The sequence below is a fragment of the Saccostrea cucullata genome, unplaced genomic scaffold (genome assembly GCF_032062105.1).
Source record: "Saccostrea cucullata isolate Sc308-1 unplaced genomic scaffold, CSIRO_AGI_Scuc_v1 ctg2517, whole genome shotgun sequence".
NCBI classification, from domain to species: domain Eukaryota; kingdom Metazoa; phylum Mollusca; class Bivalvia; order Ostreida; family Ostreidae; genus Saccostrea; species Saccostrea cuccullata.
The window spans coordinates 1,925-20,368 of NW_026936059.1; the positions used below are offsets into that span (position 1 = coordinate 1,925).

Genomic DNA, 18,444 nt, shown 5'->3' on the forward strand with positions numbered 1-18,444 from the left:
CCTATAAGAGGTCCTTATTGTTCCAAGTATAGGCATTCCAATCAAGACACTATCTTCAAAAATAAGTTAACTGCATTTGCGTCATTAAAAACTAACTTAAGAAAGTTCCATTCGATTTACTGTTATGAGCAGGCCTTATATAGAGTGTCCATACTCCTCGTGAGATTGACTTTCTGTCGTGAATGGGATTTTGTAGTTTCCATACTCCACTTGAGATGGACTTTCTGCAATGAATGGGATTTTGTAGTGTCCATACATGTACTCCTCGAGAGATGGACTTTCTGGGGATTTTGTAGTGTTCATGTTCCTCGTGGGGATGGATGGGCTTTATGCAGTGAATGGGAATCGTAAAGTGTGCAAACTCTTCGTGGGAAGGGACTTTTTACAATGAATGGTATTTTGTAGAGTGTGCATATTCCTCTTTGGGAAGGAATTTCTACATTGAATGGGATTTGTAGAATGTCTAAACTGGGAAGGACTTTCTGAAGTGATTGGGATTTTGTAGAGTGTGCACACTGCTTGTGGGGAAGGACTTTCTGCAGTAAATGGGATTTGTAGAGTGTCTATACTCCTCGTTGGGAAGGACTTACTGCAGTGAATGGGATTTTGTAGAGTGTGCATACTTCATCTGGGGAAAGACTTTCTGCAGTGATTGGGATATTGTAGAGTGTGCATTATTACAACGCACTTTGAAAAATTACGCACTTTGAAAAAAATTTTCAAAGTGCGTTAATTTTTGGGACCAGGTTAACGCACTTTGAAAATATTTTCCAAAGTGCGTTGAATTTGGGACCAAATCAACGCACTTTGAAAAATTTTTTCAAAGTGCGTTAAGACTGTACATCATAATTTTACACCATGTAAACATTTAACGCACTTTGAAAAAAATTTCATGAAACAAAAGGAATTAGACTTATATTTTAGAAATAGACAACAGTATTATCCCCTCGCAACGTATGATGGGATATAAAAGTGATGAACTTTCAAGTGATGCACTTTTTATGAAATAATCATAAATATGATAACATGTATCTAATATCTTTTCTCATGTTTTACGCAAATAAATAAAGCATATATAAATTAATAAAATACAATTATTTAGTTTTGAATAGCATTAAAATTGGTGAAAAATAAGCATTTTTTTTCTTGTTTTGTATATAAACATATGCCCCCCCCCCCCCGTGAAACACAAAAAGCTTTGGCATAAATTTGTAAAATGACAGTCCATATTACCTGTAAATAAGGAATTTTTGTTTCACGGGGGGGGGGGGGGGGGGGGGAGATGTTTTGAAAATATTTTCAGTTTTCCGTTGATTTCTACAGTGAAAAACACAAGTTTTGCCAAAATTATAGAGTTATCTCTCTTTGGTATCCCAAATAAGTAAAGTTTTATGAAAATTCATATAAATATCTATAAAAATTTTGACAATCATTCCAATATGTTAACTTTTGAGAATTAACTGAGAGATAGGCGGAAGAATAATACTATCGTTCGTAGTTCTTTACGCCCTTGAATGTTGACCTTTTGACCCCAAATTCAAAAGGGGTCTTCCTAAGGCCACAAGGATTCTGTTATGTTAAATTTCATTGCAAAAGCTCAAAGGGTTGTCGAGATATCGTGTGGAAACGAAAGCGTTACAGAAAGATGGATGGACGGACAGCTAGACGGACGGATGGACAGATAGACCCAAATTAATATCCCCCACTTTTCAAGCGGGAGACAAAAAGTATCAAATCAGGTTCAAATGATAATTTATCATACCTGAGATTTGTAGGAACATTGACTAAGCCATGCAGAATTTTTTTTTTCAAAGTGCGTTAATATGGTCGATATTAACGCACTTTGAAAAAAAAAAATTTCAAAGTGCGTTAACCTGGTCCCAAAAATTAACGCACTTTGAAAAATTTTTTCAAAGTGCGTAATTTTTTTCAAAGTGCGTTGCCACAGTGCATACTCTTCGTGATATGGACTTTCTGCAGTGAATGGAATTTTGTATAACTATATCCCATACTTGTCCATACTCCTCATGAGGAGGGACTTTCTGCAGTGAAATCAAAATTTGGGTACCAATACGCGCTATCCGGATCAGTACACCCAACCCACCCATTTACAAATACTGGTAGCTACATATAAAAATTGTCAGAACTGTTAATATCCTGTTCATAGCAGTTTAGAGTTCACATGTACAGTCCATATACACTCTTCAGAACAGAAGTGTTTTCCTTTCTTGGGAAAAAGATGCAAGAGATTTCGGCTGTAAAAATTTAATCGTGTACAAAAACGTAACAATGAAACATATATATAGATAACAAATCAATAAATTACATAATAAGGGTTGAGTAGCAATATTCATAACATTGTTAACAAAAATGAGATAAATACAATTCATGAAATTCGAAACATGATAATTGTTCATTAGAGTAATACTAGTGATTGATCAATTAACAACCATTTATCAAAAAAGCAAAGATTTGTGAAGTATGAGGGAATTACCACCTCGTGATGCAAAAATAAAATCCTCAACCAAATATTCATCAAAGTGTCATGCTTTTGTCAAGTTACGGACAAAGATTAAGGTTGAACGACCTATGCTCATCATAACACTTTTCTGTAATAATGACAGTTTCATAAGAAATAAAAATAAATGCTTAAAAGTTCAATATTTGATACAAATAATTGTTCATGATAAAAATTTTATAGGGAAAACAATGGCTAATTTTAATGTCTCTTAGCAAATGATCACTCCTCCTTATACCATAAGAAAATGATATCACCATAACATTAAACATTTATGAATATCAAACAATAAGAAATTAGGAATATATTCGTTACAGCGAAATGCCAGGAATAAATATATTCGTTACAGTGAAATGCCAAGAATACCATACGGTGAGAGATGGTGAATTGTCTAGAATTGCTCACGATTATGAAGATCTTACTGTGGAATATCATGAAGATCTTACGATGAGATATTTAAAATACCTTACGACGAGTTGTAAATATCATATCGTATAAATATCGCATATAGTGAGCTGTCATGAATATCCTATAGTGAGATATCATATATCCTACAATGCGTGCCTTACATCGAGTTTTAAGAGGCAGTCAGGACACCGAAAAACCAGGCAGTATTGTATTAATAGGCGGCACATCGAATGTGAGGAATATTTGATATTTTATGAATAACAATATCAATGTAGTCCAAAAGGAAAAATGTAATTGAAGATTTGTTTGAAAATTGCTTATTCAGTAAAATATCCTAGTGTTTTGTGTTTTTGACTTCCCCTATATAAACCATTGAAAGTAGGTCAGAAACAAAGAACTGTAATTTCCAATACAATTTTAACAGGACTATAATTCACACTTAAATAAATCTTGAAATATTTCATCTTTTTGTTAAACAAATAAAATCATTGGGAAAAACACTTTTAATAGAAGTTTTCTGGCAAAATATATAGACGTTTTTACGAAAATTTGCGATGCAAGAGTTATCTCCCGTGGCATCGGTAAATCTGCTAAACACATTTTAATCGGAATCCTAGTGAAATATTAAGAATCGATACACTAAAGAAAATTATTAAACACAAAATAAATAATTTATTTTCAAAATATAATTCATGATCGCCTCCAAACATAATATTTAGAATAAAATTGGCTATAAGATTCAGGTTAAATCCACGTTTCCATTGATGTATCAGTGACGTCATAATATTGCGTCACAATGAAATAGTTACAAGTTTTCCAGACAAGTTTGTAAATTCTTTGCGTAAAGTGTAAAGAAAAATATTTTTTAAAAAATGATTTCTCTTTTTCTGTTAAATACTCTACAGAGTGCATTATACTAAATGTTAAATAATATTTTAATATCAAAATGTATTTTACACAGTACACGGGCGTCTCAGCAAGATGACGTTTTGATAAGTAATTTTATACATGACCGAGAACTAATTTTTTAAAATTGATTTACCAGGATATGCGTTAAAATAATTAATGAAGTGTTTATAATCTTATAAAATTGGGAATCAATGATGAATATCCTATAGTGAGATATATATCTCCTACAATGCGTGCCTTACATCGAGTTTTAATGAATGCGAATGATCATCTTACATTGAGTCATCGTGGATATCTTAGAAAAGTTTTGCGTAGAATACTTGAAAATTACATTTAATGAGTTTTTCCATTGTGCACGACTTTTTCAGTGGGATGTAACGAAATACAATGCACATGCAAAATGTGTAGGCTAATAGGCAAAGCCTTACAAAGTGTAAGATTACGTGAAAAAATGCGAAAGGTTAATTAAATTGGGTAAACTTTTTTTTTTAAAAATGTGAAAGGTTAATTAAAAGGTGAATGAAGTTCCCGTTTAGTAAATGACAATTTTCTTGCAAACTTTGATAACAAATGAAACCAAGGACCAGAAACGTGAAACCAATTGGTAAATGGAATAATTTAAAGAAGAAAATGCCAACTTTGTACACATAATTTGTAGTCGATGGTTAATATAAATTCACCGTAGATACATTCGGCACTTCTTGAAAATATATACGATGTGCTACCGTTGTCGGTAATAATAAAACAGGACTAGGAATTAAAATGCCATATTAAGTCTATTTGTACAAAAGACATACTGGTTAGAAATACATTCAGTGTATACTAATAGATGTAATACATGTATATGTTGCTGTAAGTGTAGTATAAGATTTACTATGTGTATAGTCTGTCCAACGACCGGAACGTAACTACTTTTTGCAAAATATCTCAAAATAAATACCTTGGTCTTCAACCTACGTCCGATTGGCAGATTGATTTTTTTCCAAACTTTCTGCATTTATACGAACCCTCGAGGTCAACCGGTGTATATACACACAGCGGCAAATTCAAAGTCTGCGGGGATTTCACATTGCTAAAATGGCTGCCACTTCGAAAGGGGATCCTTTATTTTTTTTTTTTTATTCTTCGGAATTTGTCGTGGGACAGACTATAATGATTTTCCTTGTGAAATATTGCTTTAGCGAGGCATCTTCGGTAACTGAAGACAATGGCCATATTCTGCAACTGAACTACCCTAGCATGCCTAGTCTGCCTCATAAAATAATTCAGCTCAATTTCTTGAGTATTCGCAGAAATATAATTAGATACTCGAGTTACCGTTCGTAAATGGTAGTATTTATTGACTTTTATTTAAATACGAAGCTGGTTAGTTATCTGGAAAGAATTATATATTCACAACAATTAATTTGCCAGTCGTATTAACTTGCCTAGAACTGAAACAGACACAGAAGATAACAGAATAATTCTAGATCATGCATATCCTTTCTTTTATATTTCGATATTTCAAAGATCCAATATTTTGATTCCATTTTGAAAGGTGTTTTCTTTTCTTGAATTGGCAATGAATTGCAATGAATGCACCCTTGATCAGACTTTATATTGTCATACTGTGAACACACATCCACCATTAGTTGGAAGCAACGATTCGAAGCTCCGGAAGTGACATCATACTGACTGTTCTCGTCTGTCTCCTTGGCGAGACTTGAAACAAAGTCGACAAATTTTGGCCTTGGCGGACTCTCTAACTAAGTCATCCAGACTCATACAAAAAGCGGCGGCTAAAAAGAAGAAGGCACTGCCCCACCCTAGCCCGTACCCCGGGCCGTATTGGTGAGACGAGGACGAATCGTTTGATTCCATGGCAACCGGGTAAATGATTAAGGCAGCACCTGTGCTTATCGCTGAAAAATTTAAGAGGACATATTAAACAGGAATTATTTGAAAAGTCTGAGGGAAAAAAGAATTCTCGCCAAAAACCATTCGTTTCTTTAAAAAATTAATGTAGTGCATTGTATTCGTGGGATTGTAACCCTAGCAATAAAAATCAAAGTATCACTTTGCCTAAAGATTTGCCACTACGATATGCCTATTAATTAAATGGGCGTATAAATCGTTACCTCTTAGAAAGATACGAATGTTTTGTCACAAAAGTATTTAAAGGTATAGGGCTCTATGCTTTTATTAACCCCAAAAATGTATGTTTTAACGCAAACTTTTTGAATTTACTTTCAAATAGTACAATTCTCTGTTATCCTTGGACTTTCAGTAAGACATGGCATTCTCGTTACATAATTAGCGTCTAAAATTTACACAGCCTTTCATTCAGTGTTGAAATATACATTCGGGCGAATGTCAACGAGTGTAGCAATTATTCAATGATAGCGTTCCGTACAGCTGAAGTCGTCATATCGTTGTCAACAATTTAAAGTTGTTGATGTTATTAATTTCTTAACCAATGAGAATCTATTCGCCATTTGAAAGACGCTAATTACTTAGTGTCGAGAAAGTCACGCCCTGCTGAAAGTCCACGGTTGATAACTGAGAATTGTACTAAATGGAACGAAGGCCCGCTCATATTGAAAAAATGTGTTATAGTTCATGACAACTTCATGTATATAGAAATGATCCCTTTTGCCTTCTTAATTGTTTGTATCATATTTCATAGTAAAATAAATTCAATCTTTACGTGATTTTGCAAATACTAGAGAAACTACATAAAGTATACCTTAATGTTAGATGAAATATCAAAGAAATTTTGATATATTTAAGTTTAATTTTTCATCTTAAAGCTTGTGTATTGTAGGCATTTTCCAAGCCTTTTTCACTCATCTGCTTTAGGTTTACATTTTTTGTTTAATAGTAAGATATCCCTAGTGTTCAATTCCAGTAATCTTGTTTTACAAATATTTATGTTTTACCTACAAAGTATGATTTATTCTGTTTTACATTTTGCGAAAGTAAAATGGAATTTGATTGTTTCTCAGGAGCATACTTCTCACATGAAACAAATAGTTTATAACCAAGAAATTAAAGTGTAAGAAAACGAAATATAATCATAAAAGGCAGTCTTACCACAGACTAAGAATATTTCTCCCGAGGAATGGAAGTAATAAATCTTTTTGGGCAGTGGTGACGTGCAAACTCCACAGACGGCTAAAATGGAAGCGATGAATCCAAAGGAAGCTGAGAAAATCATTAAGCCGATCACGGCATTTTGCCAGCCTACAAAATAAACAAAGACACTGTCAGTACTCCACACAGAAATTATAATACAGTAGAATTCCATTATCTCGAACTCGACGACTACTTGGGACTTTCATTAGACTTCGAGATATCCATGTTATACGAGATATTCGTGTTCGAGATACTGAAGTTCAACTGTATCTTTTTTGAATCTTGTTCTAAAACACTTGAGTAAAATAAAGTCCTAATATATATATATATATATATATATATATATATATATATATATATATATATATATATATATATATTTATAAGTAAATTTATAATTAATGAAAGCAACTGTGGGTATGTTTTTAGCTGTAGTCACTTGAACAAAACCCTAGTAAAGAAAATAAACTATTCCGAATACACGTACATATAAATATTAAAAAAAAAACCACTTCGAATTCATTGCATGATCTCGTAGAATTTTTTGCCATTAAAGGCCATAGCATTTAATGGTACAGGAAATAACTTCTGTATAATAAGAATTGATTCTATAGAGATATAATGAAGACTTGGTGTTTATGGATTGTTTATTAGTCGTACGTTGAACCGTGCCGTCTATGCAAATCGGGCTCACACTGCTGTTGCTCATTTGAAAACACTTGTTCCACATTCCGTTACGGAAACCTGAAAATAGAACAAAAATAGTGCGATTGGTCCTTATATTGATCTTAGGTATGTAAATTTAAAATAAAATCTCTACTGCACAAGACAAATAGATGAATGTTCAATAGTAAAATTTAGTCGTCGTATCATAATCAATATCCCAATATTTGTCTGTGGAAATTACAAAAAAAAAAAAATTATGACTATTATATTATTATCATGAATAAATATACAATTGTACAGTCACTTTTAATTCCTGGAGTATGCAAAGAATCCATTATTTAGTTACCTATCGTTCGAACAGTTTGTGGATATTCTGTAGTATTTAATCCCTCTTCAATTTTTTTTTTAAAATTAATTACTTTAATACGTTGTAACCAAAGAATTTATGTTTTAATATTCTTAATAAAACATAACTACACTGCCACTAAATATCTCGTATGCTTCAACTTTTTATGAAACACTGGAGGACAGCCATTGATCATTAACTTGTAAATATTCTATTGACAGACGATCTAATAATGATTCGATGTATGTTTTCCCATTGTACAAGTTACAACTTTCTGCCACGAAATAAACATCGGGGGGCGTCAGGCTGTGATTACGATTGGAGATTGATTAGATTTTAGTCCAATCAATATCACACTTGCAACCTGAAACCTACAACAGAGGCAACGAAAATCGATGACGCAAGAAGACATCATGATGAGAATTGTGTTGCTATATTTCCTCTTCAAAAGGTATTGCGTTTCTTGCTTGAATAATTTGAGACAATAAATAAGATTAAGGAAAGAAATGATGCGATTATAATTAACTGGACGATAAAATGACTATCTTATATCGAATTTTACTTTTAACTCGTAAAGTAAAATAAATTAAAATTAAAAAAAAATTTGAACTAGGACTTTCTGCATCATGGTTAGGCTTGTAATAAGGTTCAGTACAAGACCTCTCAACGATTACGTTGGACAACTTTAAAGCATTTACAGGACCGATTACAACAGTGTATTTTAGATGAATATTAAAGTGTTATACGGTCTTCAAAAATAATATCCCAAAGATACACCAATTAACATAGTGAAACCGACCCACACATACATTAACCAAAGCGTTGAAATCATTTATAAACTGCGATGTATATTGTTCTATTTCCATTACACTGCTGCAGCCTGGTATTGATTTTACTACATACCATATTGTCAAACTGCATAGAACTATACATATATTTCTCGTCAAGTTCTGTGTTTTCATTGAGTACGTTTTGCAATCACCCTGAATGGCATTAATATTTACATTAGAATTTAAAGTACGTGCATCGCGTCCATTCTATCAGAATCCTTTTTTGGATATTTTTTTTAAAATATTTTTTTAAAACATGATTAGATTCGACAGAGATTAACACGTAATTCACACGTGTTCGTATTTCTACGGAAGCAATGCATACATGCATTATTCCTATATGTGAAGATAAGTATTGAAATCGTGTTAAAGTCATTAGAAAAATATCAACATACATAAATAACACAATCTAATTTAAATTAATAGACAATATAACGTTTTAGTAGTATTGGTATAAGACTTACCTTCGCCGTACACCCAGTTGTCACTCAGAATGGAGGCCAGGACCAGGGGAAGGGCTATGGCGATAGAGAAAACCCCACAGATCCGGAAGGGGCGCCATATTTTGGCCTCTCTCAGGTAGTACTCCTCCCCAAACTTTCGGACGTCGGGACTTTCCCCCGTCTTGAACTTAAGGAAGTTTTTCATGGCGGTGACCATTCAGATGACGTTTTGTTGATATTTTTAGATTTCAAACTTCGTTTAAATGATCGGACACATAACTCTTCTTTTGAAAAGAAAAATTTGTTTAAAGATCCCCTTTTGTAGTATTTCTTAATACTGTCACCCTCCGCTGAGCAGTATAGGACAACAGAACGCAGTATACAACCGTCACATTTCAATAAGCACTTCCACTCCTAAGCACTTAGTCCTACGATTTTAACCTTTCAAATTACGCGATTTCAAGAAAAAAAGTTTTATTTTTTGAGGTACGTTTGAAGACAAATGAAACACACTAGGGAACACAACCAAATGCTGATGATATCATTAATTATTTACTCAATAGCTCGCGGGATATGGCGACCAGTGTTGGAGATTGTTAATTTTGAATTTATTATGTGTGCTCCGGGCGGAGACGCCATTCAGGTTGCCTAGAAACGTCATTGTCTCCGGTTTCAGCGGCGAAGAAAGGCAGGAATATTTTTTTCTCCTGTACCGTACAAGGTGACACAATGTCGCTCGATAAATGCTAACTCTGTATGCAGCATTTGAATTCTAGTGGGATTCCGGAGTAGCGATACACTTTAGACATTACTGCGCCATTTTTTTGCATTCAGCAACGGAACTTTGTGAAAGAGTCATTAGTTCTGGGAAAAAATCAAATCCTAATAGAGAAAAATCGATTTTTCATTCCCTTGGAAGGATTGAGAATTTCTTTCCGTCCCTTTGCGTGCACTGTGGTATTACGTCTTACATCTGATTTCACATATCAATGTAGCAGCTACCGACGTGACCTTGAATAATCTCGGTAATTATGATGTTAATTTTACTCGTGTTTTACAGCTTTAATTAGTCCTAATTAAAATGCTACGTAGCAAGTGACTAAACAATATACTAGGCGATTCAATGCCATTTTCAGTATGCAAGTTAATAACAAGAAGAGTCTATGAGCCAATGCTATCTAGTAAAACCCCCGCTCCAAAGTGAATATACACTTATCACGTTCAGTTACGGACAGACATACGGATAAGAAGTCAACATCCGATTTGAACAAAAATGATACCACCATATGGCGTGTCTCAGCAAAAAATGTGCTAAAATTTCAAGCATCTGCTATGAGCAGTTGCTGAGAAAACTGCGACGAAATTTTTTTTGTATTGTACGGACAGACGCATTGACGAATAGAAAGTTGACATAAGATTTGAACAAAAATGAATCCCACCATATGGCGTGCCTCAGCATAAAATGTACTAAAATTTCAAGCATCTACAATGAGTTGTTGCTGAGAAAACTGTGAAGATGAATTTGTTTTGTATGATACGGACAGACACACGGATAAACAGGAAGTTGACATCGGATTTGAACTAAAATGAATTCCAACAAATGACATGCCTCAGCATAGAATGTACTAAAATTTCAAGCATCTGCAATGAGTAGTTGCTGAGAAAACTGTGACGTAAATTTGTTATGAAAGGTATGCACAGACGCATGGATAAAATGATTTGAACAAAAATGAATCCCAACATATTGCATACCTCATCAAAGAATGTATTAAAATTTCAAGCATCGAAAAAAAATTGTTACGGACAGACAGCTAAACAGACGGACGGGCAACCCGACCACTATATACCCTCCAACATTTGTGTAAATTTATCCTGGATTATAATGTTCATGTTCTATATGCATGGAAGAATGGTTGCATGCTAATAACACATATCAACGCGTCTGACTGATATGTCTGCATATAAATGTGTATGTACTGTATATCCGGGAATATTTTTAAAGATACATTGAATCAAACATTTTGTTAAAATTCCATCATCATTTCGATTTTCCCTATTGCATGTGATGCTTACAATACATTCAATCAAATGATTTATCGATGTAAGAGCGTTTGCAATCTGAAGATTTTGTCAGTATTTATTATAGATGTAATTATTATTTATCTTTTTCAAATCTATATGCCCTCTGAGGAGTTTAAGTTTATTCCTACTAAGCCAATTTTTTTTTAATTTCATATTTCTTTGAATAACATGTTGACTTCAAGTAGTAATTTAGGTGAGTTATCTTTCTTTTGCTATAGTATTGGGTTTTTTTGGTTTACATATTGCGTAGATAAGTTAGTGTAATAAAAAGAATTTTAATTTTATTTCGAATTAAATTGTACGGGAAATGATTTTAAATGCATTTCCTGTTTCCTTTTTTTTTTTTACTCCTTATGTTGTGTACACTCACAAACACTCATCTGGTCAAATTGTATTTGTGTGCTATTAATTCACGTGCATCTGCTAAAGATATGAAAAGATTATTAATTTAACAAAAGTTTTGTTTGTTTTTCTAACAAGACAAGGACTCCGATCCATCACATTGGCTTCTGTTTTCCCCAAAAGACAGCTAGTGTCCATGTGATGTGGGTGAGATAAAGAATGGGAAAGATACATGTAGAGGAGCACAGTAATATATGACAAAGGAAGAGAGAATTAGACGAGCACAGTAATATATGACCAAGGAATACAGAATTAAAGGAGCACAGTAATATATGTCCAAGGAACAGAAAATTAGAGGAACACAGTAATAAATGACAATGGAAGAGAAAATTATAGAAACATTAGTAATATATGACAAAGGAAGAGAGAATTAATGGACCAAAGTAATATATGACAAAGGAATACAGAATTAGAGGAGCACAGTAATATATGACAAAGGAAGAGAAAGTAAGAGGACAAAGTAATATATGACAAAGGAAGAGAGAATTAGAGGAGCACAGTAATATATGACAAAGGAAGAGAGAATCAGAGGAGCACAGTAATATATGACAAAGGAAGAGAGAATCAGAGGAGCACAGTAATATATGACAAAGGAAGAGAGAATTAGAGGAGCACAGTAATATATGAAAAAGGAAGAGATAATTAGAGGAGGACAGTAATATATGACAAAAGAATACAGAATTAGAGAAGCACAGTAGTATATGATAAAGGAATACAGAATTAGAGGAGCACAGTGATATATAACAATAGAAAAGAGAATTAGAGAGCACAGTCAAATATGACAAAGGAAGACAAAACTGGAGGAGCACAGTAATGGAAGAGAGAATTAGAGGGACACAGTAATATATGACAAAGGAGGAGAGAATAAGAGGACATAGTAATATATGACATAGGATGAGAGAAGTAGAGGAGCACAGTAATATATGACAAAGGAGGGGAGAATTAGACGAGCACAGTAATATATGACAAAGGAGGAGAGAATTAGACGAGCACAGTAATGTATGACAAAGGAAGAGACAACTGGAGGAGCACAGTAATGGAAGAGAGAATTGGAGGGAGAAAGTAAAATATGACAAGTAACAGCTTTTTAAAAAGCTTGTCTGACTAAATCAATCAATATCTGCATGAAGAAAGATAAAATTTTTGTGCAATACTTTTGTTTTTGAGAACCTTGTGTAAATGAAATCTTGATTTTGTTGAACTTTTAGAAGAATCATCTCTACACTGCATACTACAGTAAAGACAGTGCGGGTTTTCTGCATGTAAAGTGATCTGCCCTTGGATTTAAATTGATTTCGAACTTATTATAAAATCTGTTATCAAATCATGCATCGTAACATTCTAAAAGATGGATATAATTAAATACACATTTTGTTGGAGTGTATTTTCTACACTGAAGTAAACAGCACAGGCACCTGAAGTATGGATAATGCCCCCCCCCCCCCTCTTTTTTTCATGAAAAAAAATGTAAGAGTGTATAATACCTTGAAAATATGAAATTTCCCCGTCAAACACATCTATATGTCGTAATATGCAAGCAGATTGTACTTTTTCTCATGTTTAAAGAATGGCCCTATTCGGTATAATAAAAATACACAAGGTAAGAAATAAAAGTTGTAAACAAACGGGGGACCCCTGCTTCGAGACAGATTATCAAGGTTATGATTAATGTTACCTATCATAATTTTGCAAGCACTCTGTAATATATGTTTAATATGCCGTAATCGGACGATTTTTTAAGAGAGAATTGGCAGCGTTGGAGGAGGTTTTGGTGCTGCATTTCTGTTTCGCCTTATCTGATTGGTTAGATATTTAAACTGTATATATCAGATAAGGCAAAGGAAAAGCAGAGAGAGAAAATTTTATGTATCCGGAGCACAGTAATATATGGCAAAGGTTAAAAGAGAGAATCCCCAGACAGAGGAGCACTGATATTAGTAATATATGTTTACAAACCTTGTGAAGCCATTCTTTAAACATGAGAAAAAGTACAATCTGCTTGCATATTACGACATATAGATGTGTTTGACGGAGAAATTTCATATTTTCAAAGTATTATAATATATGACAAAGGTGCCTGTGGTAAACAGAGATGTGTGAATTAATTTTTTTTCTAAAAAAAAAAAGGGGGGTTAGTCCCACTATCATATAATGAGAATGAAATCACTTAAGGTTATCCGATCCTCAGGTTCTGAAAATCAGGCATTAAGTAATTGAACATGCTCACAAAGATGTCTCTAAATTCTCAAATTAAAATGTATTTACCCACAGTGTTTCTTTAAAATTCGTCTTTAAATATTATCATATTATATAGGGAAAATTAGTAAATCTCAAATAATTTTTCAGGAAATGCAATTCGAACTACTTACTGCATATTTTTTAATATATGAAATACATTTTAGGAAGAGAGAATCATAGGTATCCAGGCTTTTAAAGAAAATTGCATGAATTTTACTTATGGACTTTACACTTACTTCCATTGTTTCATAATGCAGAGAGAAGTGCTTCCTTTCAAAGAAAACACCGTAAATCACTTCTAATTTAGTATGCATAAAAACATTGGTAAGAAGGCTAATATGAAAAGAAATTTGATTTTTTTTTAAATATGCAAGTTTTACTTCATTTTATAAGGTACAAATTTCAACTTTTTAAATACCGTTTGTTAAAACTTTTAAGAACATTGAATCATACGTAGAGGCATAAAATGAAAATTGTTGCATGAAAAAATTTCAATTTCAAGCTTTATTTTTAGACTTTTTGAATTAAATTATAAATTATAGAGTTATCCTTCCTGGCTGAGGATCGTATATCCTTAAAAGTAAATTCACTACTTAGACCTGTGTGGAAAGAAAATCCTAGATTTTGCACTTCTTTCTTATTTATTGTATGCATCTGAACAGAGAGATATAATAGAGCATGCATCTGGAGACCATGACTTTGTTGAAATCCGTTGTTTATTATTATTGGACTAGTCCATTTATGGAATATACTGTAAACCAACTTTTATTCGCGTGCGAGAAATTTTCGCGAGGTTCGCAAGAGACTCGTCATCGCGAATATTTCTCGCCGTGAACGGGTTCTTAAAGTCATTGTTTCTATTAAAAACAGTTTCGAAAAAGGCTTGATCGTGAAAATTAATCGTTGCCAACCAGTTTACTCCCGGTAAATCGCGAAATAAAGTCGTCGTGAATAAAAGTTGGTTTACAGTACCAACCGCGGGATCGAGAAACAAATTAGAAAACTAATTTCTTTAGTTTTGCATGTCCGTATACTGATATTTTATACGATATGTTGTTTAAAAGAATGAGATAAAACATTAATTTATAGATAGAATTTCTGAAGCATTAGAAGGAGGATAAAAATGTATACTTTATTTAATTCCATTCATACAATAGAATAATCCAATGAAAAGGCGCGAAGAAAGCAGTGACATTTGGCGCGAAAAGAGCGATTCACCCCTTTCGTTGAATATAAATGGACTTATCCAATAGTATAGAAATGGAGAAAAAAGGATACACGGACATGTTGACACGCGGTGAATCACATGGAATAAACTGTTCAATGCAAAAGAATAAAGGAAGTAAACACTGCAGTATTTTGCATCAATAATACCATTCTTTTTTCTGAAAACTGTTTCTTTTAAAATGCAGGTAAAGAATTCCAATTAAAATCAGCTTGCATAAAATCTAGCTCTCTAGGTATGATCTATTAGTTTCGGATTATGAAAATATCAATCCTTATACAGCCTGACACCGTGACGTCAGGCAACAAAGGAAGAGAGAATTAGAGGAGCACAGTAATATATGACAAAGGAAGAGAGAATAAGAGGAGCACAGTAATATATGAAAAAGGAAGAGAGAATTAGAGGAGCACAGTAATAAATGACAATGGAAGGGAAAATTAGAGGGATACAGCAATAAATGACAATGGAAGAGAGAATTAGAGGAGCGAAGTAATATATGAAAAAGGAAGAAAGAACAGAGGAGCACAGTAATATATAACAAAAGGAACAAAGAATTAGAGGACATAGTAATATATGACAAAGGAAGAGAGAATTAGAGGACATAGTAATATATGACAAAGGAGGAGAGAATTAGAGGAGCAAAGTAATATATGCCAAAGGAGGAGAGAATTAGAGGGACACAGTAATATATGACAAAAGAGTGGAGAATAAGAGGACATAGTAATATATGACATAGGATGAGAGAAGCAGAGGAGCACAGTAATATATGACAAAGGAGGAGAGAATTAGAGGACATAGTAATGTATGACAAAGGAAGAGACAACTGGAGGAGCACAGTAATGGAAGAGAGAATTGGAGGGAGAAAGTAAAATATGACAAAGGAAGAGAGAATTAGAGGAGCACAAAAATATAAGTCAAAGGAATAGAGAATTAGAGGAGCACAGTAATATATGACAAAGGAAGAGAGAATAAGAGGAGCACAGTAATACAGGGTGTTTCATAATATATGTTACATTTTGAATCTCCAATTTGACAGAAAAGAAAAAGATACAGATAAGTCTTTTTATCAAATTGATGCACATATTCATAAGATTCATAATATTCATAATGTACAATTACCAACTAAAATATTAAACACTGAACATAATCTTAAACATTAATGAAAATTAGCGAAATTTCCAAGTTGCGCCATTTTTTGCTACGTTGAATTTCACAACGTCAAAAGTTCACATTACATGTTATAAATGATCTCCATTTATTCAACAACAATTGACGTTGTTTCTTGAAATTTGTATAAAACCTTGTCACATTTTTGCTTAGACACTCCTCATTTGAAGGTTCATGTTCTTTCTAAGCTCATTCAATATCTGTGGTCTAGGATTGAAGACCCTTTCCTTAAGAACCCGTCAGAAAAGAGCCCAAAAATTGAGACTGTCAAATGAAGAGGTCAAACTCTTTCCTTGCATTAATTATTGATAATTTGTATACTGATTACTTCAAATCATATTTTAAAGTTCATTATATGCTGAAAATGCTGATATTGTCAGAATAAATTTCTGAAAATATCTATCAGACACTTTTCTCAGAAGTTTGCTACACTGAGAGTCTCGACTTCACCAATAACATCTCCGCTTCTTAATGACTTCTGGCTCTCTGAAATACTGTGTCATTTATCGCATACTGTCCGTCCCTGTCCTTTAACCTTGTTACTGCCCTTCTGATAAGCATCCTAGAAAGCTTCTATTTTATTTTGGAAAATTTATTTCATGAACTAGTAAATGAATAGAATGAATATTAGCGACATAATCTGAAAATAAAAACAGCTTTACAATTCTTACAATTCAGCACTGAGTGCATTAGACAAGTCCATCTCGAGAAATATCCAAATTATGACATCAACGTTTATAGCACATTTAATCATTTCAAGACCATGATTTCCTTGACTTTTTCACATGTAACAAAAATGCAGGATTCAATGTTTAAAATGATATAAAGTTTGTAATAGAAGTATGATAGGTAAGAAAAATAATTAGATCTCAAAATGTAACATATATTATGAAACACCCTGTATATGACAAAGGAATACAGAATTGGGGAGCACAGTAATATATGTCCAAGGAACAGAAAATTAGAGGAACACAGTAATATATGACAATGAAAGAGAGAATTAGAGGAGCATAGTAATATATGACAAAGGAAGAGAAAATTATAGAAACATTAGTTATATATGACAAAGGAAGAGAGAATTAAAGGACCACAGTAATACATGTATATGACAAAGGAATACAGAATTAGAGAAGCACAGTAATATATGACAAAGGAAGAGAGAATTAGAGGAGCACAGTAATATATGACAAAAGAAGAGAGAATTAGACGAGCACAGTAATATATGACCAAGGAATACAGAATTAAAGGAGCACAGTAATATATGTCCAAGGAAGAGAAAATTAGAGGAGCACAGTAATAAATGACAATGGAAGAGAAAAATGGAGGGATACAGCAATAAATGACAATGGAAGAGAGAATTAGAGGAGCATAGTAATATATGACGACGGAAGGGAAAATTACACGAGCACAGTAATATACTAGTATGCAAAGGAAGAGCAAATTATAGGAGCACAGTAATATATGACATAGGAAGAGCGAATTATAGAAACATTAGTAATATATGACAAAGGAAGAGAGAATTATAGAAACATTAGTAATATATGACAAAGGAAGAGAGAATTAGAGGAGCACAGTAATATATGACAAAGGAAGGGAGAATTAGAGGAGCACAGTAATTTATGACAAAGGAAGAGAGAATTAGAGGAGCTCAGTAATTTATGACAAAGGAAGAGAGAATTAGAGGAGCACAGTAATACTGAGTATATGACAAAAGAAGGAAGCATTAAAGGAGCACAATAATATATGACAAAGAAAGAGAGATAAAGAGGCGAGCAAAACAAAGAGAAAATTTGTGGAAAACAGTATAATGTGACAAAGAAAGAGAGACTTGGAGTAAAGGCTTTAAAATTAGGTCTATACTTGGCACTCTGGACATTGAGCAGTGAGAGTTCATTATCGTATCCACGCCTACCGCGACATGGAACCAGTTTCGATAAGGTTTTCACCGAATTACTCATGACTTTCATTCCGAATACCGGGACCATGCCGAAAGAAGTAGCCACTACATTGGTTTACGGCTCAAGTTTGGCGCGGTACGGCGAACAGGAATTGAAACCAGACCTGTTGATCACGAAACGAATGCCTTTTCGTTAAGC

General features: G+C 33.4%; 1 protein-coding gene across 2 annotated transcripts in view; it reads right to left on the reverse strand.

Annotated features, from left to right (window-relative positions):
* Nucleotides 1–3,959: 3,959 nt before the first annotated feature.
* Nucleotides 3,960–18,444, reverse strand: part of LOC134244697 (uncharacterized) — a 31,366-nt gene continuing 16,881 nt past the window's right edge. For both annotated transcript variants that reach the window (XM_062726953.1, XM_062726954.1), the window contains exons 4-5: nucleotides 6,908–7,057; nucleotides 3,960–5,736 (exon numbers count right to left, since the gene is read on the reverse strand). In XM_062726953.1, coding sequence (XP_062582937.1) covers nucleotides 5,501–5,736; nucleotides 6,908–7,057 — 386 coding nt within the window. In that variant the 3' untranslated portion in view covers nucleotides 3,960–5,500. The remainder of the gene's footprint in view (nucleotides 5,737–6,907; nucleotides 7,058–18,444) is intronic.